The sequence below is a fragment of the Gekko japonicus genome, unplaced genomic scaffold, assembly GCF_001447785.1.
Source record: "Gekko japonicus isolate JY-2015 unplaced genomic scaffold, Gekko_japonicus_V1.1 scaffold6, whole genome shotgun sequence".
In the NCBI taxonomy this organism is placed as follows: Eukaryota; Metazoa; Chordata; class Lepidosauria; order Squamata; family Gekkonidae; genus Gekko; species Gekko japonicus.
The window spans coordinates 2,355,505-2,382,669 of NW_015166417.1; the positions used below are offsets into that span (position 1 = coordinate 2,355,505).

Genomic DNA, 27,165 nt, shown 5'->3' on the forward strand with positions numbered 1-27,165 from the left:
AGAGATTGGATTTATACCCTGCCCTTCACTACCCAAAGGAGTCTCAGAGCGGTATATGATCCCCTTCCCTTCCCCTCCCCACAACAGAGAGAAAGCTCTCTTGAGAACTGCCCTTGAGAGAACAGCTCTGAAAGAACTTATGCAGCAGCTGCATGTGGAGGAGTGGGGAATCAAACCCGGTTCTCCCAGATCAGAGTCCGCGCTCTTAACCACAACACCAAACCAGGTGGCCACGGCCAGAGTGCTTTTGCCCAGCTTTGGCTGGTGTGTCAGCTGCACCTGTTCCTGGTTCAGTCACACATAGATACATGGCTTAGTTACACTAGGGGCTGCCCTTGAAGAGTGTTCAGAAGCTGCAGCTGGTGTAGAACGCTGTGGCTAGACTGCTATTTGGGGCCAGCTACCGGGAGCATATGACCCCAATACTACAGCAATTACACTGACTACTGATATGCTCCTGAGCCCAACTGAAGGTGTTGGTTTTGTCCTTTAAAGCCCTACATGGCTTGGGACTGGGGTACCTGAAGGACCATCTTCTCCCATTTGTTTTCCCCTGGGAATAAAGATAGCAGGGTGAGGCCTTCCTGGCTGTCCCACTAATCAAAGCAGCTCACTTAAGTAAGTAAATAAATAAAACAAATAGCACATTCAGGCAAAAACACCTGTTGCCAGTGTTCCCTCTAGGCTGAGTTAGTGTGAGCTAGCTCACAGTTTTTTAGCCTCCGGCTCACACATTTTTGTCTCAGCTCAGGAAGGATGGCTGCAGAGGAAACTAATTTATGCAAATGCCAAATCGCTCGCTCACAGCCTTAATGCAAGGAGCTCACAAGGTAGTATTTTTGCTCACAAGACTCCACAGCTTAGAGGGAACATTGCCTGTTGCCATTACTTTCTCCAAGGTGCTGGCTCCACTTCCCTGACCGTCACAGCATTCAGAGAGAGTGGAGCACAAAACAGAAAAGATTCCAAGTGCATTGTGATTTTCAGTCAGAACACTATCAGTGGTTCAAGCCAATTTAGTTGTGGATTTTGTTGGCCTACCAACTAAGTCATTTATTAAGTAAACAAAAGGGCCAATAAAACTGGTTAACAAAATCCTGTACAAAACACATAGAAGTAACAAAAAACGTTATCATACTTGAATAGGCATGAACTGCATGAAGACTCGGAGATTTCTAGAGCAAAAAGGTTTTGAGAGAAACATTTCCTGTCTGACATATTTACATATCTTGCAGGTCTGAACAACACAAAATCACACCTGAGTGTGATTTAGCAAGACATAATCAATGGAGCAGCAATTATTTTTATGAGGCACTGGGGTTCTAAGTCTGTCTAAGTCTGTTTATCCGCCCTTAAGTCACAGCTGACTGTGTCTATAGGATTTTCAAGGCAAAAGACGTTCAGAGGGGGTTTACCATTGCCTGCCTCTGCATTGCAACCCTGGTATTCTTTGGTGGTCTCCCATCCAAACACTGACCAGGGCTGACCCAGCTTAGCTTTCAAGATTTGACAAGACTAGGCTATCCTGGGCTATCCAGGTCAGTGCAGAAGCCTTATTACCTTCCCTAGAACCCCTGATTTGTAAAGAGAAGGCCTGGTCACTGCCTTAAGCTGGAGCAATTATTGTGGCCGGGTGGAAAGAGGGGAAGGGAACAGAAGACCATGGGAAATTGTGACTGGCACTGGCTCAGTCAGAGGGCTCTCACACTGCTTTTTGCAGCCCACCCCAATGTGGCCAGCTTTAAGTTGGACAGCTCTACATCATTGGTGTGGGGGGAGCCAGCAGACCCGACGGTCCAAGCTCCAATTTGGTCCACATTGCATGTTTAAAAGGAAGGGGCTGGAGGCTGGCTTGACATTCAGAGCAGTCTGTTCCTCTGGACACAAGGTATCTGGCATTCAGTTCTTAAGTGTATCATATGTTTCAAGGGTGCTCCTAAGCATTTAAAACAGATTCTAAGCATAAGACCTGGCAAGTTCAGTTTTCAAATCAATTGTCTAATAAAGGGTAAATGCTCTTCTAGCTTGAGAAATGGTAAGATTTGTAAAACTAGTATTTACAGCTAATAGGTACATAGGTAAAGGTAAAGGTTCCCTTGCTTGAAAGCCAGTCGAATCCGACTCTAGGGTTGCGGTGCTCATCTCCATTTCAAAGCCGAAGAGCCAGCGCTGTCCGAAGACGTTTCCGTGGTCATGTGGCCGGGATGACTAAACACCAAGGCGCACGGAACGCTGGTACCTTCCCACCGAAGTGGTACCTATTTATCTACTTGCAATTTCTGGCTTTCGAACTGCTAGGTTGGCAGGAGCTGGAACTAGAGATGGGAGCTCACTCCATCATGCGGCACCCAGGTCTCGAACTGCTGAACTACCGACCTTCCACAGCCTGCAGTTCAGCGTCTTAACCACTTGAGCCATAAAATCTTGTGCCGTCAAATCACAACCGACCTATGGCAACCCCAGCAAGGGGTTTTCAAGGCAAGTGAGAAGCAGAGGTGGTTTGTCATTGCCTTCCTCTGCAGGGTATTTCTTGGTGGTCTCCTATCCAAGTACTGACCTGGCTTAGTTTCCGAGATCAGGCTATACCATGCTGCCTTCCCTCCATTTACAGCTAATAGTGTGGTTAAATTTACTCTTTACTGGAATCCCAGACTCAGGGCTCAACAAATTATTAGACCTTCTATTATCAGTTTATAGTCCAGATAACAAAGTCAGACTTAAGTATCTTCAACTAATGTCCAGCACCACAATTCACTATTGGCGAAATCGGGCCCTGGTTAAGGTTACGTAAAAAATATATCACCCGATACATGAAAAACAAGCTAAATATAATCAATTAATTCTAACCACAGCAAACACTTTCTAAGTGGTTCACAATAACAACAAAAACCTAAAACAGGGATCCTCAACCTTTTTGAGGCTGCAGGCACCTTTGGAATTCAGACACTGGGATGGCGGGTGCAACCAGAAAACGGCTGCCACAAGAGGCAGAGCCAGCCACAAAATCTCAGAGAGTGAGGTCATGTGTAACTCTGTTAGCAACTCTTCAGTATTTCAGGCAGAAGCTCTGTGTAGCAGGATGGACATATTGTTTCAAAATATTTTCTTGCATCCACACAGCTTCTCTTCGGCCCTACAGTGAAGATTCTTGTGCTGTAGTAGCAGCTGCTGCTGAAGCAACTTTTGAAAAATCTGCACAGCCAATCATATCTCCAATGGCCTATCAGAACCCCCGCTGGGCAAAGGCTCCACCTGGCCCTGCCCACTTTCAAAAAATACTTGGAATGGATCCATGAAAGGTGTCTGTGGGCATCATAGCACCCAAGGGCATCGTGTTGGGTAACCCTGACCATGAAATGTCCATAAAATTAAAGTGGAAGCATAAGATATAATTTCCCTTTATTTAACATGGGTAAAGACTGCCTAGTACCAAATGCTTGACAGAAGAGCACTGTCTTTACCTGTCCCTGGAATAATGCCGCCCTGAGCCCATGTGGAAGGGCAGGATTTAAGTCTAATAAATAAATAAATAACATCTCAGGGAGAGGAATTTCTGAATGTTGGGGCAGCCACTGAGAAGGCCATGTTGTTTATAGATCCCAACTTTGTACCCACATGAGATGGAACCATGACCACCACACCTTTCTGACATACGTTAGAAAGCAGGAAGGTTTATATTAGATTGTAACATTTTTCCTTATAAAACTGTAAAATGCTTATAAAACTGTAAAATGTAAAATACATAAATCAAATAGTATAATTAACCAATAATAAGACAGAGATAAGTCATAAAAATACAAGTGCCTTATAGTATGTGGAATTTCAGATTCTTCATTGAAAAGATTTTCCCAGAGCAATCAGAATAGCACAATAAAAACAACTAGGCATCATCATGGGTTTTGATTTCTCTCCTATCACCAAATTCAAATGCAAGGCATAGAAACTGACTGCAAAGAAAGGTATATCATGATTGGGACAGTTTTATTCAGCATACTAAAGGCCAAATATGCTTTATCTCTTGTACTGAAGGCAATCTGGGACACTGCAACACATGCAGGTGCCCTGAGGAGCTTTAATGTTCAACAGGAAAATTTCACAGGTAAGATCTGCAAATTTCTGATACATATCCAGCTTATGCATCTAATCTAATTTCCCCTGTAGACATTATGGCAACAAAGCAAAAACAGGAAGCACAAAAACATTTGTGACTTACAGCAGCTGCATTTTTAATACTCTACAAAGTCATCCTTTGGCTAGAACGAACCGGGGTGACGGCCCTGCGTCCTGCAGATTCCCAAAGATGCCGCCAATCACATGTCTACTGTCCATGTGATCAGCACTAGCTTGGAAGCAGATGACTTATGAGACCCAGTCTTGTGAGTGTGGGAGGTTGTGCTTGTTACAGACCATGCACCACTCAGGAACAGCCTGCAGAGTGCAGCTTCTCATTCCACCGGCAGGCCTGCAACTTCACCCCCAGCCTAGAGAGGATATTGTCTGTGACTTTAAAGTGAGTAAGCCACTTTGAGCCCTCTGTTCCAGGAGAAAAGCGGCATATAAATGTGCTAAATAAATAATGAATACAGCACTCATATAGTTGATTTAGAAATATCTTTCTCATTTAGCAAGGAATTCATTTCAGTATCCTAGACTACACAGTATCTATGGCTACACTTGGTGCACTTCCCCCCATACAACTAGCGGACAGGTGTCTATGGCTATACTTGGTGCACTTCCCCCCATACAACTAGCCACAGCAAACATTTTTTTGTGTAAAACTAAAAAAAAGTTCCTTTTATCAGCTCCAAAATATGCAACTGTTTCAAAATAAAGTTCTCCAATACAAGCAAACTATATTGAACAATATAATCAATAAGGTATGTTTACCACAGGTGTTGATTGTGGAGCTAAGTGATGCAGCTCCAGTGGAAAGGCCACCTTTGGAAACTGCCGAAACAACAGAAGGTGTTGAGGATGCAGGAGATGATGTAGCTGTAGTGGAGGAGGCTGCTGTCGTTGATGTTAACCGTTCTCCAGACTCCATATCTGCAAGAGAAAAGGACCCATTAATATTTGCAGTGACTGAGAGTTTCAAAGGATTATCAAAAGTATATTCATGATTTCAGTACACTTTTCTAGATACAGGTTTAAGATTACAGCCACAACACCTGAACTCACAGTGCAACCCTAAACAGAATCACATCACTGTACGACCATAAAAAAATCAAAGTCAAAGTGAATGGGTTCTGAAGGATGTAACTCTGCTTTGGAGTGCACAGTAAGAAACTGTGGGGAGCCGCAAAACCCTTCTTGTTGAGTTGCTGTTACAGTTCTTGCCCCCAAACTAGTGAGCCACAGGTACAACTACACACAACATACCTGCTGCTGTGCTCCCCCCTCCATCTTTGTTTGATTCCCCAACAGATGATCTGAGCTGTCAAACCTGACAGTATCAATAGCCTCTTTTATGGGAGACAGAGAAAGAGCTCTGTTAGTAAAACTAAGAGACGTGGATCTCTGGGTTAGAAACTAAAAACAGCTTGCATCCAGACAAGTGTTTCAACAAGCGCAAGGATTTCCATCCATGGAGTATGATTCCCTCCTCCCTATCCTCCCAGTAGCCCAAAATGTACCCCTAATCCTGTTCCTGGGATTTCAGGTGAGGGAAGGTGAGAAACTTGCACTTCATCTGTGGAAAAACTGTTCTGGATCCAAGCTGAGGCAATTGTGTGTGAATTTTGAAATATCCTCTTGCCTATACATTTCAACAGTAATGCAAATTTATAAGTTGTTTCATTTAAGTTTATATGAGGATTCCTAGGACCTAAATTCATTTGCTAATGCACAACTTTTTAAAACCCAGGGATGTTTTTCCCACTTCTATTTCCATAACTTTTAATCTTTAACATAAAATAAAACACGTGTTCAACCCACTACACAATACCAGGGATGTTTTTCCCACTTCTATTTCCATTACTTTTAATCTTTAACATAAAATAAACAGTATGTTCTGATGGAGTAATGCACCAAACCTATTGGACACATTCCAACTGAAAGAGCCTACACATTTGGCCCTGGCAAGGAGCGGACCTGTGGGGTCGATATAATGGATAGATACTGCTTGGAGCACTACAGTATATGTGTTCCTGGCCAAGAGCCAACAGAAAAATGCAAAGAATAGGAAGGGCTCATGTGACAACAAATCATACTTATGGTTTGCAGTACAATTCCTTCTACTACAGAACACCTCAGTTTTTCCTGTATTCTATTTGTGACCTGGATGGCCCAGGATAGCCCGTTAGCATCAGAACTTGGAAGCTAAGCAGGGTCGACCCTGGTCAGTACTTGGATGGGAGACCACCAAGGAACTTGAGGGTTGCAGGCAACGGCAAATCACCTCTGAACGTCTCTTGCCTTGAAAATCCTACAGGCTCACTGTAAGTCAGATGTGACATGACAGCACTTCCCTCCACTTGTGACCTTGCTGATATGATGGAAATAAACAGTATCATATGATTGTATGTGATAAATACTTGACTGTCTCCAATACTCATTGGAGGACCTCATTATAAATGCAAAAATATACAATCAAATCACTAGTACGACTTTCATTCATGATAACGTGAAGTGCATGATATTCAACGGCAGCCTTCAGTCATCTCGGTTTGTACATGACAGACAGGTATTAGTATCCCTCCATCTCCCCCCTCCCTTTGTGCAGATGCCTTCAATCAAACTCCAAAGATGCTGTGATGTCTGAATGCAGGTACATGGATAACCTCGACTTTGCTTCTTTCCTCCCCAAATAATCAAGATTCTAAGCTACACCTTAATTCCAGTCTAGAATCCCAATGTGTGGGAAGGAATTAAACTTGAGTTTACTGAGATGCCTGCACTTGGATGTCACAGCTCATTGGACTTTGACGGAAGGCTTCCAAAACCAAGAAGCTTTCAACTGCTCAGCATGTACCAAACAAGGAGGGAGGCAGCATGAGAGCATGGCTAATAAGACATGTTCCTGCCTGTCACAAACAGAGGTTTGTTGTGACATCTGAATGTGGCTTATATCATGGCTCAGAGAACTAATTTAAAATATCACAAGCAAAAATATTCTTATATTTTAAAATGTAATAGAATTAGATTTTTAAAAATGTTTTTTAGAGGAGATCAGGGGAGAATGGAGTTGCTACTGGGAAATGTTGAACTACTGTATGTTTGAAAAAGGAATAAAAGGTAAATACCAATAACAACCTGCAAAACCCTCTTGTGCATTATAAGCTGAATTGTAAATATAAGCTTTAATGCAGTTTACTAAATGTAGATCAATGTAACTACAATACTGGCATTTATCCATAGTGTCTTCCATTGTATGGCGAGACAGAGACATAAGAATTTTGTTTTTAACTTATGACAAAACCTTAATTGTGCCCACTTAGTTCATTACACTAAACCACAGCAGATGGCTGACACTGGAAGAGATAATCCCTGAAAGAACCATTAGTGAGGATCAGCAATAATTAGACTGTAACCCCAAAGGTTCATGAGACAAAATAAAAAGTATCAATAAACATACAGCTCTCCTATGAAAAGCAACAAGTGGTTTTTTTTAATTCTTTCACTGATGCACTGCCAGAGAATACAATGATCTGAGAAAAATTAAATAGCCTGGTAAAAGATAAAGCACCCTTTTCTAACGATTCCACCCTCCCCTCCCTGTTTTCTATGTTCTAGTTTCTATTCTCTGGCATGATGAAAATTTCTTTCCTTGATTGTGTACTGATGAGCAACATTTGCAAAGAACATGACCATCTAGTTGAACAACAAAGACTAGAGTGCATGCCATTTCCTGAATAGCTAGCAGAAGGCTTCCCTTTCTTTTGTACCAACTACTGTATAAATATTTCAAGGCTAACCAAAATGCACTCAAGCAAACCAATAAATAATGTATTTCATAAAACAAGCATTCCCATCAAATTAAAAGCTGCACGTTCTCTTACTGTCTGGGGTTGGGCCAGCCAGACCGCAGCCAGGAGCTAACCAGGGACAGCCTCACCCCCTCCCTGGCTGTGGCCCTGATGGCCTGACTCTACAGGGACCTGGAGGACTTACCCTACGCACCAAAATTGGTGCGGGAGTTAGGCCTCACTGGGACGCTTGTGGCAGCAGGATCGTGGGCATGGATACCCGGCCCGCTCTCAGCCACAGGAGAGTGGCAGGAAGTGATGGTGGCCAGAGCACTGCCTCCAGAGATATTAGAGCAGGGTGGTTCAGAGCCCAGGAGAGGCCAGAGGGGGGTGGAAGGCCACCAACCCCCAGCAACAGAAGCATTGTTCCACTACAGCCAAGTCTTCACCCCAGCAACAGAGAAGGAGCCTGGGGAAGGCAGGCCCCCTGCCATTCGCAGTGGGCAGGGCAGCTTGCCAGGAGACAGGCAAAGGAAAGCTGGAACCTCTTGGCTCTGCCCCCATCCCCAACAAGGCTCCCACTGGGGAAGGCTTGGCAGGGCCAGAGGAGAGGAAGACCTGGGGGAGGACTCCCCAGCTGAGCCACTAGGGGCACCCCAGCCAGACAGACAGAGTGGGAGCCCAATGGGTGGCCATGGGAGTGAAGGAGCAGGAAAGGGTGGGGTATAAAAGGGTGCTCTCGATAACAGGCCAGGGAGGAAGCAGAGCTGGCGACCCAGGCTGCACTGAGAAAGACAACCAACAGGCAGGAGGACCATGGTGAACCAAACTCCCTCCTCTCCCATTTCTGTGGCCTGGGGAGTGTCCCACAGTGACAATGAACCAAGCAGCGGAAGGCAGTGTTACCTCAGGGGTGGCCGTAGGGCATGACACTTACAAAGGAATTTCAAACTGAGATTAGAAAGAGAGACTGCTCCAAGATATAAAGACAGATTATAGAACTCCCAATCTATCTGTATCTGAAGAAGTGAGCAGTGACTCACGAAAGCTCATACCCTGCCACAAATTAACACATGGAATTAACACATGGAATTCACTGCCACAGGAAGTGGTGGCGGCTACAAGCATGGACGGCTTCAAAAGGGAATTAGATAAGCATATGGAGCAGAGGTCCATCAGTGGCTATTAGCCACAAGGTATAGATAGGGGCTCTGGGGCAAGTGATGCTCTGTCTTCTTGGTGCTTGGGGGGGGGGTCAACAGTGGGAGGGCTTCTAATGTCCTGGTTTAACGTATAGTGTTTTCTAATAATGAAACAACCCCCAACCCCAGTTTAGTGGAATATATTTTGGGCTATGGAATTTTGGCCAGGTTGTTGGGGTTTTTTAAAACCAAGTATTACCTACTTTTAAAAATTATAAATGCTTCCAAAATTAGCTATTTTGAGCTGAAATATCCCTTGAAGAAAAATATAAGAACAGGATGGTGGACCAGACGGACCACTGCTCTGATCCAGCAGGGCTCTTTTGTGTTCCTATATTAATATACTTATCTATTTATTTATTGGATTTATATCCCGCCCTCCCCAATGGGCTCAGGGCGACTAACAAAAAGGCAAATGCCATAACAAATATTAAAACAGCATAAAAACAGTCATTAAACAAAGTGCGGTGCTCTTGATGTTAAATCTTATTAGTCCTTATTAGTCCAAGATGGGTTCCATTTGTCAACCTAACCTGACAGCATACGTTCTTCGGTCATCTAGGCGTCTTCCCCAGGCTGGCTCACCTCTAGATCTAATCCACCGTAGAAGATGGCAGCTCGGTGGTGGCACAGTGGCGGCGCTCTGTCTTACAGGCCCTGCGGAACTGTGCCAGGTCCCGCAGGGCCCGGATCTCCCCCGGGAGCTCGTTCCACCAGACAGGAGCCGCCGCTGAGAAAGCCCTGGCCCTAGTTGCAGCCAACTTGATGTTACTTAATTGATGATGATTGATGATACTTAATTGAGATGGAGAATGATTGCATCACTGAATGCTCCTCTATTTCAAAAAACAACCTGAAAACAAAAAACTGCTGTATTAGAAGAAAGAAAGAAAGAAAGAAAGAAAGAAAGAAAGAAAGAAAGAAAGAAAGAAAGAAAGAAAGAAAGAAAGAAAGAAAGAAAGAAAGAACTTTATTGTTTGCATGTGTTTCAGGGCACTACCACTTTAAAAAAAATTGGGTAGACATTCCAATGTGTGGACTTTCTTTGTTGCTGCCATTTTCAAGATGGTGGATATGGTTATTGCAATATTTAAAATTCACTTAGAATATTCATCTTGGTGTCAAAATACATATGTTGTCAAACTCCTGCTCAGTCCTGGGTAAGCAGCAAAAAAGAAAAGGTCTTCTAGGACCCAGTGGCTGTGCGCAGCTTAGTGGGTCACAAGATGTACAGAATCATAAAGAATGATTATCAAAATTGTGACAGCTTTCACTTCGTCCTCCTGAACAGCAATAGCAAAATCTGCTAACACTACAATTCAGTGAGTTGTATATGCAGATCAGATTGGCTTCCTAAAGTGCAGGTCATCCTGGGATAATACAAGGGGAATGTTTCATTTGATCCTAGAGGCAACAATGTCAGATGATACCCAGCAACGCCACTTGAATGTGGTAAATGCCTTGAACAGACTAGAACTCCTTTTACAATGAGAGCCCTAAACTATGGATTTGGATGAACAATTCAGACATGTAATGGTGTGGCTGCTATAGGATGCCTCCTGCAGAGCCATTTGCCTAGTCCCCAGTTTGTGTGGTTTCCCCTTAACGAACAGTATAATGGCACCTCAGGATTGCGCTGCCCAAAATAAAGATGGAGGGCTGTGGTCAGTGCTGTTATCTGCTTTGCATGCAGAAGGTTGAGTTCAATCCCTGGCATCACCAATTAAGAAGATCAGGTAGCTGAGGATGTGACAGGTGCCTGACTACCTGAGATCCTGGAGCACCACTGCCAATAGATCAATATGCTGGTGGCTATAAACCTTTGTTTATATGTCATTCTACTGAATTTTAAACATTTTGTATTTTTAGACTACCTACTTTTAAATATGTTTTTCTACATCACTTTTAACACTACTGGTGAGTGGAAAATGTGACTCATGCATTCTATAAATAGATAAAATTTGCTGTCAGTGAGAAAATCTAGCATGTGCATTAAATGGGATAAGACACACAGTTCTAGCACTTGAGTTTCAAACATGCAAAGAAATCACTTGTGTATGAAGCTTTATTTTAATTGTATCAGCACTATTTCAAAGAATGTGCTGCAAAAAACCCTCAAATAACAAAGAAAGATGACATACGTTATCTTTGTATTTGTTTAGGAGAACTGAACTGGTCATTGTGTATATTTGTCCAAGATTGCTTTATATCATTTGCCTGTTCCACTTAAAATTTTTCCCCATGATTCTTTGTCAAATTAAACATACTTAAATATGCCATTTATATGGGATAAACCGTCTGTTTGATTGCTTTGCACACGCTGAAAACATCCTGGGCCACTGGAGCATGGGATTACCAGATCTATATTATTTCATATTCCAAATACAACCTATCATGACATAGTTCAGCTTCAGTGCTTTGAATATACTCCAGATTGGGATGACACTGAGTAGATCACTGCTATATCTTTTGGCATGCTCTATTATTTTCCATATCACAAAAAGGCTGCCCATATTCCTGAGGGGGGGGGACTGTGGGGGGACTCTGCAGTAGATCACTATGCTATCCTTCCACTAAACTCTAACTTAGGCTCAAAGTAGATACATACTGAACACAGTTTAAATTTAAGTAAACCAGGCCTGTCCCAAAGCTAGAAATTTTCTTAATTTAACAGAGTATATGATCCAACCAAATTTAATTATGCGTTCCATACGTAACTCTACTTAGGATGGCACTGTTAACCTGTTTTATCCCATTTATATTATCATTACTAATTACTGTTTTTATACCCTGCCCTAAAAAATGACCTATCAGCAAGCAGTTTAAAGCACAAAGACAACAATATAAAAGCCATTAATAAAATCACAAAAATACTAATAGTCCCCTGTGGCAGAACGTCCCTGCTCTGGCCTGCAGGCCCCATTTCCACCCTGCCCTCCTAAGGGGTCCCAGCTCCCTGGAGAGGCCTTCCTTTCTCTCTAGGGGTAGCTTGTTGCCACCACCTGCCCTTTTTAAGGAATTCCCGCTGGGAGGGGCAGGACTCCCAGCTCCCCTCCTTAGTTCTGAGGCCTTGCCTCTGTGTCTCCCACTGCCCAACACGTGGCTATGACAGGAACAGTTAAATGTCTTGGGTGCCCTTGGAGGAACAGCTGCTTGTGAACCCCCCTGCAGCTCCTTTTAAAATAGTGTGTCCAAAACAGTGGAAGTCTCTGTGGTACAGAGAACCACTCCCAACACCAAACGTTTAAAGTATTTATCAAAAAGAAAATGTTTACAAGCATACTTTTAGCACAGCACCAGATTTGAGCAAGGAAAACACAATAACTTGGTAAAAATGCAAATCCTCTGTCCCTCTTGCAATATATGCCCTCTGTGATGGTAAAATAAAGGGCAGGCTCTTTAGCTTAGCTTTTCTAGTTCTCTGCAGCATTCTCATTACCTTGGAACTTGCTCCCAGTCTCCCAGGTGAGCACATGGTCAATACAGCTGCCTCAGGAGTTAAGGGTCCTGTGGCCTCTCATCACCTGAGCATTCCAAAAGAAAGAGAGCAATTTCCTGTTGCAATAAGGTTTTAACAAATCCCTGTCTCCTCCCCCTGACCTGGTCAAAGATGCACTTCCTGGAGATCTCCAGGAGTCCTCAGGCTCTCTAGAATTTGACCCTCCCAACTCTCTGTCCTATGCCTGATGGGGGGAAGAAAGGGGAGGTTTGACCATCCTTTTGTCTAAACCTATTAGCATTTGTATGAAGGTGACCCTGGAAAGCCATTGATGGACTTCCTCCTTCCCAGAGAAAGGGTTTTAAAACATCAAGTGGAGGTCTGCTGCTTGCCAAGTGCCCAGGAGAAAATGCATTTTATCACAGTCCTGAAGCCCAAATACAAAACTAGCCAATAAAAAAACAGCACTGCTCTCAAGGACCTGACTGCTAGGTAGGACTTGAGTCACTGTAAAACAATGCATGTATACACCTGAACTCATCACAGCCAAAAAAAACCCAGAATGATGCAATGGCTAATGGTAATAAAAGTCACTGACAGATCCAAAGTACCAGCAGGTACACACTACCTATCAACTGCATGTCAAAGGTCACCACACTAGTCAACAAAGGTCCTATAACTAAGGCCAGAAGCCACACTGAAAGGGGTCTTCAGTGAAACAAATTACATACCTAGCGATTACATATTTGTTTTGTTGTTTGTTTAACATATTTGTATCCTGCTTTATCTCCTTATATGTAAGGCAAGAAGTAAATTAACATTCCTTTGCTGAACTGAACCCATATATCAGGACCCAGAGGGCTTTGGGTGCCCATAACTGAATCTAGGCCTACAGGAGTAGAATAACTGAAAACACAAGGAGCTGGTAGCAGCTGGAAATTGTGGCTGAAGTGCAGCAAGAATAGTCATTCAGACCTGATCAGTCCAGAGATCAGTTCACACTAGGGTTGCCAGAACTCCAATTACGGCAGACAGCCTCCCATCAATCACTGCTGCTGTCCGCCGCCACTCTGAGTGGTGAAGAGGAAAAAACACGCAGTGTCATCTTTGTTGGTATGTCAGTTCTGGATACAACCTGGAAGTGGCAAGAATCACTGGAAACTCTATGGTAAAATCACATGCCCTCATGTCTCCACCTGTATCCCTTCCACTGGTTGCCAGGCTCGTCCAGGATTGGATTGGCCTGGCAACTCTGGTTCATACTCTGCTGAAGCAAGAGGAGTATGCTAGGCCTCTGATGAGCTGCCTAGACCTGCCTAGACTATTACATACCTATGTTTTACTTGATACCACAAAAGAGTTCTAAGATTTGAGAAGGCACAATCCCAGATAGCTCAAGAAGCCATGTCCTTTTAAACTATCCGCCTGTTTCTTGGAGGTTAACTGATGGTCAACAAATACAAACCCTCTGTGCACTTACAACATCTCAAGGACTCATACTAGAACACTGGAGAGATAAATGCTCACCTTTTGTAAACCAGGGGATAGAGGACCTTACAACTTTATCAACATTTGAACACATGGCATATAGACAACTGAATATGAACTTATTTTTAGATATTTTGAAATGTTTTATAGAAACTTTGATGTAGATCTGCCATCACCGTTGTTATACGCGTGTTTCTACTTTATATATACTTTTTTCTTTTTTATCAGTTATTTAATGTTGAGGGTTTTTCTTTTTTTTTCTTTGTTCTTATCATTTTTGAAAGAATGAAGAAAACATTTTTTAAAGGACGGGTCCTGTCCTTTGATCATGAAATTCCCAGTTCTGGAATGCATGCTATCAACATTATTTGCAGGTATATATAACAGCACATCTCAGAGAACTACTTTTTTTCAAATACCTTTTTTTTTTTGGTCAAGTAGCCAATTAAAATGAATATGAAAAAATCTAACCCTAAGCTTGCTACTTGAATTTATTGAAATATTGCCCAGTTGTCTGACATCATTTTAGTAGTAAGCCAAGCTTATTTCCAGGGCAGAAAAGTCATTAAAGATGTTTTATGAATTCTGCATTTATTCTGGAAAGTTACTCTAAAGAAATAGCTTGGCTGTCTGCCCTTGGCATACTTAGCAGCAGCCATCGTTGCGATCTGAATTAAAATAAAGATTGTCTCTTTGAAAATGACGCACATATAGTACTCACAGTAAGATAGCTCTGAAAACTCTGAACAACTTGTTTTCCAGTTTTGTAAAAACAAATGGGGGGAACCCCACCCTGTTTTCACTGTAGTAATGTGGATTTCTATGATGAACACTTAGTAATATTTCTTTAAGCAACAAGCTGTTCTAGTTTTCCAGTGTGTCACATCTCCATGCTTGTTACAAAAGGAGTAGCATCAGATTCTTTGTTTTATCTGCCTGTTCCTTCAGGCAAGTATACTCAACAGCACCAGCATTAGGAACCAGCCCTTCTGCCCTGTGAGACTTCACAAGGGCTAGTCACGCAAAGAATGGTTGTACCAGGTGTTAGCAGTGCTTTTGTATCATGGCTACTTCCATTATTGTAAATCATGATGCAACAATGAGGGTTTTTTTCATTGCTAGAAGAACAGGGCGGGAGGAGCAGGATGATTAGAAAGGCGAAACCTCTGGAGAAATATGAGCTAAATGTCACAACACATCTCTACCCTTGCACAATAGACCCTGACTCTCAGGCACATGTGGCTGTCTTCGGAGAACAAGAATTACAGGTAATTAATTTTATTCCTTGACACAGTGTCATCATAATTGGCATAATGGGAAATGAAGTACATAAAAGCGACTAGAAGATGTTTAATGAAGTTTTGCTAAAACATATTATATTTCAAGTTTGCCAAAGAGTTGAAGAGTATGGTGCCATCATAAATGTAGAGTGAGCTGGCTGTTCCTATTTTGCTTCTATTCCATTTCTTTGTAGCTAGAGACTACCAGGGACATTGCTATAATTCTATAGAAAATGTGGGTGTTTAAAACCTGAAATCTGAAGAGATACCATTACAAGACAGAACCTAACCACCTTTTCACTGATGATCACTTTCCTTCACAACTTGACTGGCCTGGCAGAAGATTGGAGGCCCAGGAAAATAACATGGAGGGTCATGCAGCGCCCTGGGCCTGTTCAGACAAGGTGGCAGGTGATGTGCAGTTCAACACTTCCCATATTTTTTTTCCCCAGAATGCCTGTCAGTTCTGCCCAGCATATTAATGGCACAGAAGTGTAGGGAGGATGATCCACTACTGTACCATCATCTCGTTAGTCAAACAACTGAACACCTAATAGGAATCTAAGAGCCAGTATGGTACAGTAGTCAGAGCGTCAGACTAGGATCTGGTAGGCCCAGATTCAAATTCCTACTCAGCTAAGCTAGGGAAACTTGCTAGGTGACCTTGAGCCAGTCACTCTCTCCTGGTCTAACAGGGAAGATGAAATGGAGGAGGGGAGAACAATTTTATAAGCCACTTTGGGTCCCCACTGGTGAGAAAAGAGCATATAAATAAATATACAGAATTATTTGGGGGAATCTGTCATTTGGGAGAAAGTAACACAGATATATTTCAAAAGCTGATTTGCTCAATCGTTCAGGACAGCTAAAATTACCATAATTAAAAGTATAACAATGCAACTTCACACTTGAAGTTCAACTCACTTTGGAGTAGTCTCACTGAATTAAAGAATTTTTAGTCTACTCTTATAATTGTATGGAATATTTTTCTCGCTTGAGTCTTTGGTATTTGTTTAAAATATTTATTCTATAAAAACTGGATAAAACCCAATAAAAGAGCAGCCCATCCCGAAAGCCTCAGAGAATAAAAAGGTCTTAACCTGGTGCTGGAATTAAAATAATTTAGGTGTGGCAAAATCTGTCTGGGAAGGGTGTTCCACATATAAGGAGCTCTTACTGAAAAGGAACTCTCACATCACCACCCTCCTTACCTCTGAAGGGAGGCGCCTGTCATACAGAAGGGAGGGGTCTGTCCTGACCTGTAATACAGATGCTAAAGTTTGGGCAGATTTGCATCAAAGTAGGAAGTCCACGAGTTATCCTTATCCCAAACCGTTTAAAGCTTTAAGGGTCATTACCAACATCTTGCCAATCTTTTAGCACAGGGGAAATATTCTGAAATCAGTGTGCTCTGATTATTAATCTAGCTTCCTTAATCATAAACAGTTGAAGTTTCTGAACTGTTTTCAAGGGCAGCCCCACATAAAACCCACTATAGTAATCTTGTCTAGATATTGCAAGACAGGACCATAGACAGAAAAATTTTGTGGCCGGGCCAGGGTCCAGGGGAGTGGAGAACTTAATCAGATTACTAATTAGATTAGCAGAGAGCACATACCAGCTGGCTCTCTTCTCCCAGGCCTATTGCAATTGGCGGGTGGTGGAGCCGGGCCTCGCATTTCCCTCTCTGGGTCTGCTGCCTGATTCCTCCTGATCCCTTGCCTGCCACCAACCAGGGCACAGCCATGTTTTCCGCGCTGGCACCGCCCCTACCTCCGAAACCTGAAACAGGCCTGTGACTGATGCCAATGCAGTTAGTAAGAGAGGCTGGGCTGTTGAGTAATTGCCTCACACGTTTCCAGCAGCAGGCCAGATGGACAGAGCTTTGAGACTGTCAGGAAGAGCCTACTGCCAGCCCTGACCTCTGCCTCAGTGCACCTGCACCAGAGGAGGAGTCATGTGACCTGTCCCGATCGTGTGACCCACCCACTACAACTCCTCCCCTGGATCAGGTTCACCGCCTGCCTGCTTGATCTGCCCACTCCTCGCTCACCCGCTTGGCTCGCTCACCTGCTGCCCTGGCTGGCACCCGGCCTGGGAAAAGGTAGAACCAGTCGGAATGCATTCTCTGCTGCAGAGCACTGAATGCACCAACTGGCTCTCCTCCTATAGCAAGGCAAATGAGCACAGCCGGTGCTCCCACCTCTTGGAGCAGGGACAGGGGTGGTGGGGCATGGCTCATGACTGAGGGGGCCTGGCCCCTGATATGGCCCACCGTGGCTATGCCCCTGACTATAAATAACTTTGGAAAGGCTATCCCTGGGATGGTAAACCTTGTAGCTGTTACACACTGGCTATAATTTTTAATGGTGCTTGGCACAGAGGAGACCCTTGCATCTGTGAAAGATGACGATACCATCTAACTGTACCTCACTGTTTAGCACCTTCTTATCTTGCTATATCACCTACCATATCCTTAGTTCTCCAGATGTATTCTCTCATTCATCACAGGAAATAATATGGGGTAAAATAACTACAGCTGTATTGCAACAACACCAATATAAATAAGTGCTTAAAGTTTCTTCTGATGTCAGCTAAGACACTTTAGTGTCAATATATCTAAAATGTATATGGAGACTGTCAGCATGTCTTTCCGATCACTGATGCTGGAATGTTGTTTCACATCACTGTATCTTCAAACAAACAAACAAAATATTCCTCCAAATGTCTTCAGATCTAACATTACATGTCAGAGATATGTCACAGCTACAGTATTTAACCAGCCAAAGACCTCGGGGGGGGGGGGAGACACCTTCTTTTGCCTAGCACTTCTGCATTTAACTTTTGTTCTGGATTAAACAAGAGTTTAAAGATTGTACTATCAATATTCTATTGAAGAAATGCAAGGGCATGACATGCTTAAAGCTGGGTACCCATATTTCGAATTCCTAGCCACCGGGATAATTTCTTTAGGTGGTGGTCTAGTATAGAGCTGCAAACATTAAAAAAAAATCAGATTCCCAGGAACTGGCTCTCTAGAGAAGAAGTGCAAGTAATGTATTGCATTTATTTCTTAAAACTATTTTTACCCCTCCACTCCAATCATGGCTCAATGCAGCATACAGTTTTTTTTAAAGAAAAGATCACATTCACATTAAAATAAAACAATAAAACATTAAAACAACCTGTGATATGAAATTTCAGTACTAGTCATAATTGACCCACCCATCAAAAGCTTTGCAAAACAAGTTGCTCTATGTTTATTTCTGAGAGTCAAGAGAAAAGCATACAGCTACATAATGTCTAGGATTGTTCCATATCTTTGGAGCTACAGATAAAAAGGCCCTGGTCCTTGCAGGAGATGTCTTTGTTTCTTGAAAAGAGTGAACATACATTCCTATCAGAAAATCTGTTGGAGGGGCAGCAGCTTATACAAGGAGAAGCACTCAGACCATGCTGAAGAGATTTAGAGGTCAAGACAGTTCACTGAAATGACCCAAAAAGCAACTGAGCCATTATATTTGCCATAATACTCTTTTAATATTATCCCATCTCCCTATACCAGATAGGAGGTGGGATGTGGAATAGCCCACAGGTTAAAAGCTTTCGGGCCATCTGTAGGAGCTACCTTATGTAGAACCCCTTATAATAATCAATTCTAGAGGTTACAAAGTCATGGGTAATGCAACAACATCCCGGGATTCTAAGAACATTATTAGATTATACATAACTCATGCAAAGCACCATTTCCACCACTTGTTTCTCAAAAAAATCCCCACCGGATCCAGCTAGAGAACCAAAAGAACCACGACAACCTAGAGAGCCAAGAACTATATTACAACTCACAGGTGACACAACTAGGGGTGTGTATTCAGCATAAACCGAGCTGAAAAAAATACCTTACCAGTATTTCTTGGATATTATTTGAGCTGAATACAGATCAGAGAAGCTGACCAGTTACTGGTATAGCTAAGCCCGAATAAAACCTGAATTTTTTTTTTGGCTTTTCTTATTCAAACCTGCAAAAGGAGCCAACTCCTGCCTCCCCATTAATGGTATAGCTAAGCCCGAATAAAACCTGATTTTTTGGGGGCTTTTCTTATTCAAACCAAGCTGCAAAAGGAGCCAACTCCTGCCTCCCCAGATGATCCTCTGTTACAGCTCTTGCAGCTCCCACACCATGTCGGCTGGGGCTGGCTCCTCTTGCAGCTCAGTTTAAACCCCTAAATTCAATTTCAGTTCATAATTTCAAACACTTAACAGACACTCGTTCAGGACAGAGGCAGGCAAAAATGGCAGCTCAATGTTGATTTCCTGTCTTCTTCCCCCAATGACACATAGTACAATTTACCTCATGCCCTGATGTAATTGTGCTGTCCTTCTCCTTGTCTCCTCTTCATTGGCTGATGCTTACAAGGACAGGGAAACACTCCACACAAAGACATTTGGACACAGGGTATATTGTAGCTAATTACAGAAAAGAAGGAGCTGAATTCAACATGGGGCTCCTATTTTAGGCAGCAGGCCTTATGTTTCTTATGATTTTTTTTTTTAGCTTAACCTTGGAGAGGAAATGGATGTTTGGACAGAATACAGTGAGGGCACTTCAAAAATCAGCTGCACTGCTCAAAAGAAAGGTTGTGCTTGTCTTTCCCCTCACTTACTTACACAATCAAAACACTGGCTGAACTTAGTAGCAGGGATGTCATCTTAGTGTAACCAACTGCTTAAAATGTGCACATAAAAAAACAAAAAGCCATATAATAAAAAATAGCCAGGCTTTCCCCTTCAAAGTTTATTTCATATCCAGTCTTTGCCTCAGAAAATGAGGAAGTGGTGGTTTTAAGAGTTTATACCACTATTCGAAACAACTGTGCTGTGCTCATATTCCATAGGATCATTCCCTTTCCCAGCTCCCAGACAGAGATAAGGACTCATTTCCCATTTCTATAATGCTGCAAATGTTTGAACACTTCCAAAGACTAGGAACATTGGTGCTCAGTCCAGAACTCGCCACACCAGACTGACACCAGAGCATATTTTCTTTACAAAAAAATCAGTACAAGTGTTGATATTAAGTAGATATTGCACTGGGTAGACAGATTTTGTGTTAATATAAAATAAATGACAGTTTACATTTCTGCTTTATTTTAAAAAAATGACCTTATATCCCTTAAGTCCTTCTACAGGATCTGTTTCTAGGGTTGCCAGGCCTCTGCCCACAACCCCTGAGAGATTTCTGGGGTGGGGTATAGGTCGGGTTTCCAGTCTCCAGGTGTTAGCTGGTGATCTCCCAGAATTACAACTGGTCTCGAGGTTACAGAGATCAGATCCCCTGGAGAAAATGGCTGCTTTGGAAGGTGGACTCAGTGGCATTATACCCCACTGAGGTTCCTCCCCTCCCCAAACCCTGCCCTCCCTAGGCTCCACCCCCCAAATCTCCAGGTATTTCCCATCCCAGAGCTGGCAAACCTAGGTACGGGGAGGATCATATCTGGCCCAGAAGTAGAATCACTTCTGGATGATGCTCTAGGAATACCCCTAAATCTCCACTGGGGAATATCTAGAGGGGAACCTGAAGGTTACATCACTTATGGGCCAGATACCATTCCTCCTCATTTTTTTCTCCTGCCGTGATCCTTAATGGCAGTGGAAAAGCAAGCACACTGGGAGATCCCTCACTGGAAGCCGGCACGTTATTATTATTATTTTCATTTATAGTGTGTCTTTCTCACTGGGACCCAAAATGGATTCCAAGTATGATAAAAACTTTCAACCAGTCAGTAAACAGATTACAGAATACGATAGTATCAGGCAATTAGTGAGCAGATTACAAGACATGATAACATTTGGGTTTAACAGCACATTTTTCTAATAAGACAAAATAATGCAGTGGGGCTGGGATGGTAGAATGGGGGAGGGGGGAATCCTGAACAATGCGTGCAAACCTATCTGTTTAAGGCAACAAGGCAAACAATGTTGGAAAGACTTTATCCTTAATTTTAAACATCATCTGCTTGAGACCAGTTGTGGTGAAAAGGGTACAAGTTGTGAAAAGAGTATATATTAAAAATTATACAGGGCATTTGTTATTATCAATGATTTCTATAGCAAGTGCCAGTGAACAAAGGCTTTACCGTTTTTAGCTCATTTATCTCATATCCTGCACTTCCTGATCCTATCCATGTTTACCTGGCAGTAATTCCCAGCGAATTCAGAATGATTTGTAAATGTAAATTTACAAATCATTCTGAATTCACTTAGAGCAATTTAATAATATCATAAAATATGAAAGAATACAATCCATTTCCCTCTTTTATATTTGTGGTTGCCTGTTTCTACACTCTGAAATGCAAAGGGGGGGGGGGTTGAGAAATCTCACAGAGGGTTCTACGGTCTTTTCTGATGAATGTCTGGCATGTCCAGAGGACACTGGGAAAAGCAACAAATAATATGTTGTTTTGAAACATTTAGAAGGTAAATGGGTTGGTTTGTTTTTTGCATTGTAGTGGCACCATGGGTACCTTCTAGCTTTTTTCAAGATCTCAAGTAATATCTATAGGGTTATCAGCTAATTCCCAGTACTGCATATTTTTCTCTCAACATCACTGAATATGGGAGAGTGCCAGAATAATGTGAAACATAATATTTCAACAACTTAACTTAATTGCAGAACCCTAGAATACATCCTAACAAAACTCCCTCAGGTGAGAGACAAACAATGGGTACTAAATACTTCAATAAGATTTTAACTCATTCTCCAAAGAAATCCAATGCAGTGTGTTAACACTGTGCCATATAAAGTGTTGTCAGCGAACAAAGAAAATCCTGCGAAATATTTACAGTGCCATGCACAGAATTACATCGTTTTATGCCCATCAACCTCAATGGAGTTACTACAATGTAATTAAGACTGCAAGCCATCCACTGGGGGCAGGAGATCTGCCTCCCTCAGCTCTTGTTGCCAGCTGCCACCCCAGTGGCCAGCAGAGGAAAAACAAAAATCAGTGCAATGGCATCACATCACTTCCAGGGGAAATATCTGGAAGGGATGTTATGCCTCTCTAGGAATCAATGGAAACTATGGTTTCACCACAGAGTTTCCAGTGATTCCCAGACAGACATAATTTCCTAGAGAGGCAGTACCTAAAGAGGCATGATATCCCTATGATTTCACCATACAGTTTCCAGCAATTCCTAGAAAGGCATGCCATCACTACCAGGTTTTCTTAGGAAGTGGCATAACCCGCCATGTCGACAACACTCCCTATGTCTCCCTGTCTCCCACCATTTGCCAGCTATTGGCTGGCAACCCTAGAATTAACTCTGTTTAGGAGTAGTAAAGGTAAAGGTAAAGGTTCCCTTGCTCGAAAGCCAGTCCGGTCCGACTCTAGGGTTGCGGTGCTCATCTCCGTTTCAAAGCCAAAGAGCCAGCGCTGTCCGAAGACGTTTCCATGGTCATGTGGCCGGCATGACTAAACACCAAGGCTCACGGAACGCTGTTACCTTCCCACCGAAGTGGTACCTATTTATCTACTTGCAATTTCTTGCTTTCGAACTGCTAGGTTGGCAGGAGCTGAAACTAGAGACGGGAGCTCACTCCATAGTCTGCAGTTCAGCGTCTTAACCACTTGAGCCACCGCAGCTCCTTAGGAGTAGTAACAATGTACCAAAAAAGATATCCTTGAAAACAGCAATTCAAAAGATCATGTTTTCTCCTATGTCAAAATTACTAGCAGATTGGGAAGGACCACATAAGCATTTTGGGGGTTTTTGACATGAAAATAAATTATGAAGCCTTCAAGTAGAAATTGGACCTTGGGGAACCTGACTACAGATGTATCTAAAGTTGCAACAATCACAGTTCTTCCCAGTAACACATTATGTAATTATATGCATCACAGATTCATGTTCAGGAGAGCTTGCAGCAAAAAAGTGCATGAGGTAGTACAAGGACAACTTCAGCAACTGAGTTCTGTGATCTTATAACTTTCAAGTTGCAGTTATATTGCTGTTTCACAGAGTGCATCCATGCTCAAGTGGAGAAAGATGTCCTTAAAAACAGGCATGCCTACAAAACATTGCATTATCCTGAAAATAATAGCTGCCACTCTCTCTCGGATAGACAAGCTGCTGGGATATGGGCCTATAAGGCATCATGAACTCTTTAAGCACAACCACTTAGCACATATATTAACTATCTTTACCCATAGGGTTCAAAACAAAGAAGAAAGAAATTGCTCCAAAATTCTGCCAGACCGTCTGATTAAAAATTTAATGCATTTGAAATAAATTTACTTTTTTCTAATTTAGTGCCATAGGACTTTTTTCCCTTTAATGTAGTCTAATTTTTATCTGACTGTTTGGTACAATTTATTTGTTTTTCAATAAGAAAGTTTTGAGAATAACAGAAAAGCAAGGAAGCAAATGTTGTACTAGCAGAGACTCCTAATGCACTGCTAGTGAGCTCCATGACTCCTACTGCTGTGTTTCCTGGTACTCACTTCCTTCTTCCCAAAGTATTTCTTCCCCAAAGCAAGGAGACAATCCTGCATTCCTCTGCCTCACTGGGCAGGAATTATTTCAGAAGAGTCTAGGAGGCATCAATTACAGGGAGTATCCATTTGGAAACAAATGTCTCCACCATAGGAAGATCCTTCACTCAGAACTTCCCAACATTTTGTGACTGGACCCAGCTCCGGTAGCAGCCATTTTGTGGCTGGGTGCACACTTTCACCTGAGCAGCTATTTTATAGTGGCACCAATTACCTGTTCTCAAAATCCAATAATACCAAACAGCTCGACACTGTTGGAACCCCAAAACTAATGCCCATTTTTTCCTGCATTCCTTCTTTCTATCTCCCCTCATCCAAAACCTGCTATCAAATGGGAACTATAGCAGACATATCCATGAACATGGATATTATAATAAATAATTACCATATTGAGTTTCATTCAATCCATAGACATTTCACTCTCATACATATACACTGGGAGGCCAGAGACAGGCAAGCCAGTGTCATGACAGAATGTAACGTCACTTCTAGTCATTGGGCAAATCCCAGAGCATCACCCTGAAGAGACGACATCACTTCCGGCTAGAAATGATCTCATACGCCAGCGTGCCCCTTCCCCATTTTCTTCCCACTAGCATGGAAAGCACTGGTGGGGAATTGCAGGGGGGGGATTATCAGGAGACTTGGCACCCTTACAAACAATATAGAAAGTGGAAGTGGAAGAAGGCAGTGCTATGTATTAGATATTTATCAATGCAATACTGAGACTTATACCTTTCCAAGTCTATTGAAGTTGATGAGAAGGGTATAAACTCTGCTTTCAACTGTACTGTTTGTTTCATATACTCTGACCAGTTACCATGAAATTTGGCACTGTTTTCCTGAAAATCCTGCTGACTAAAAGTTCTTTGCTCATTAACTGCTAAATCAAGGAGATCCTCAGTCCAAGTCTCAATATGTGGGGAATAAACAACTTTTCAGTATTACAACATTTGTCCCTTTACCACAGTTGCAGTTCTCAAAAATGATGATTCAAGCACTCTGTTTTTAATAAACAAGCCTGCCGTGTTGTGGCGATGATCCCAAATCTCAGTTTGCCCACATTTGGACACAATGGATAGGGAAGAAAATTCTGTATCCGAAAAGCTAATGAAGCTGCCCAGTCCTAAGATAAAAGGTTCAATATTAAATGTTGAAGAGAAAACCTAGGCCCAAAGGGAAACTGATGCAGAAACTGACTATTGCAGCAGACTTCAAAGCACCCTCACTAGCTGAATAATAATCATTTATTGCTCTCACATCTATCACAGCACATCTTATTTAAAGAACAAACAAAAAACCCAGACACAAAGAAAGGGAATAAGCAGAAAGTATTTCTGATTTCAACTTGCAAACCAGATTTATAGTATCAAATAACTCAGCTGTTAACTCTTAAAATGTGTTCCAAATAGCTGAAGTGAACGATTTGTTTTTATCTAAGCTAGCATAATTACAAAGCTAAATGTAAATGCATAACATACTAGATACTACACATTTCCTATAAAGCCTACTATTATGATGCTCTTGCATCTGGATTAATGATAATTATCCATGCTTATTGCCTTTTTATGAGGAAGACAAGCAAGACCTTTCTTTCCTTTTAATTGCAGGGAACTATATCTCAAAGCTTGTTAAATTGGTGTGGACCAGATTTTACAGAATGATTATATTAAAAATACGTATCATGCAAAACCTTAACACTTGCTGTATACACAAAAACTCTTATAGGATAGTCTAGTGAATACTCCCATAAATATAATTTGAATATGCATTAGCATAATTTTGCTTAGAGCTAATTTATTGGGCAATGATTTTGAGCATGATCCTGACAAAGCTGAGCATCATAATGACCATATACAGTGTTCTATAATGAACCAACGTCTTCTCATTTAAGTCTCTTGCACCCCTACATTCGCATTTGCCACCAAGATTGGAGCCCTCTCCAGAATAGCATTTAATGTGGCACAACAGATGCAGCTAGTGAAGGGAAATATAAACATTGTTTCGTTAAGAGAGGACAGTATTTCTTGACCTTGTCATTGTTAGAAGTCCATTGTTACCTGAGTTTTTAATCTGGGACTTCTTCCCATTCACCCTCGCTACACGGGTTAAATGGAGCCATACTGCATCATGAGTAATATGCTATGCTTATTCAGATTTCTGCAATCCTACTCCTAGTACACAGTTTATAAGACTTCTCTTTATATTGATTGTACCAATTTGCACAGCATAATCCATTCTGAGTATCACTGAGACTATAAATACAGTAAATGCAGGCAGGTCCTATGATCCCAACATAGCCTTTAAATTTGCCAGCCTCCAGGAGGGGCTTGGAGATGTTTTGGAATCTCCAGACCAGAGATCAGTTCCCCTAGAGACAATGGATGCCTTGGAGGGTGGACACTCCAGTATTCCCTCTAAGCTGAATTAGTGTGAGCCAGCTCACAGTTTTTTAGCCTCCGGCTCGCACATTTTTGTCTTCACTCAGGAAGGAGGGCTCCAGAGCAAACTGACTGCAGTAGCCGAATTGCTCGCTCACAACTTGAATGCCAGTGGCTCACAAAGTAGAATTTTTACTCACAAGACTCCGCCACTTAGAGGGAACACTGGTGGACTCTACGGCATTGTACCCCACTGAGGTACCTCCCCTCCTTCTTCTCTCACTATTGAAGGTACAATCCTGAAATCACTCACCATAGAATAGGCAGGGAGTAGGCATTGTGCTACAGGAAAGTTTAATTTACATTGGTTTTATAATAAAGATTTCTCTGTCATGACTTATTACCTATTCATGTCAACCTTACAAAATTATTTAAAATGCTACCTGCTACCAAAGCATCTATATTGATTCCTGTAAAAACTCCTAAAAAACACAGCATTTGCAGTTTGTACAATTTGTTAATGTACTCAAGTACAACATGTTTTTGTTCCATTAAAATGTATTATTACGTGTGTGGCACTATTGAGATCTAAGCGTAGAAGACAGGTTTAGGGACATGCAGGGCTCTTTTTGTAGAAAAAGCCCAGCAGGGACTCATTAGCATAATAGGCCACACCCAACAACAGAAACTCATTAACGTTTTAGGCCACACCCTGACAACACAGATCTTCCCTCACAGAGGAAGGAGAATTTGTACCTAAATAAACCTTGGTCTTAAAGGTGCCATTGGACTGTTTTGGATTGCTAGCTATGGGGGGGGGGGGACATGCGCAGATCTGGGAAGGAAGGAAGGAAGGAAGGAAGGAAGGAAGGAAGGAAGGAAGGAAGGAAGGAAGGAGGGAAGGAAGGAAGGAAGG

At 42.2% G+C, this 27,165-nt stretch overlaps 1 protein-coding gene across 1 annotated transcript in view; it reads right to left on the bottom strand.

Moving 5' to 3' along the window:
• BAZ2B (bromodomain adjacent to zinc finger domain 2B) overlaps positions 1-27,165 on the bottom strand; it is a 160,571-nt gene that overhangs the window by 116,972 nt on the left and 16,434 nt on the right. Inside the window, exon 2 of the mRNA XM_015411533.1 lies at positions 4,888-5,046. Within this exon, the coding sequence (XP_015267019.1) occupies positions 4,888-5,044 (157 nt within the window). The 5' untranslated portion in view covers positions 5,045-5,046. The remainder of the gene's footprint in view (positions 1-4,887; positions 5,047-27,165) is intronic.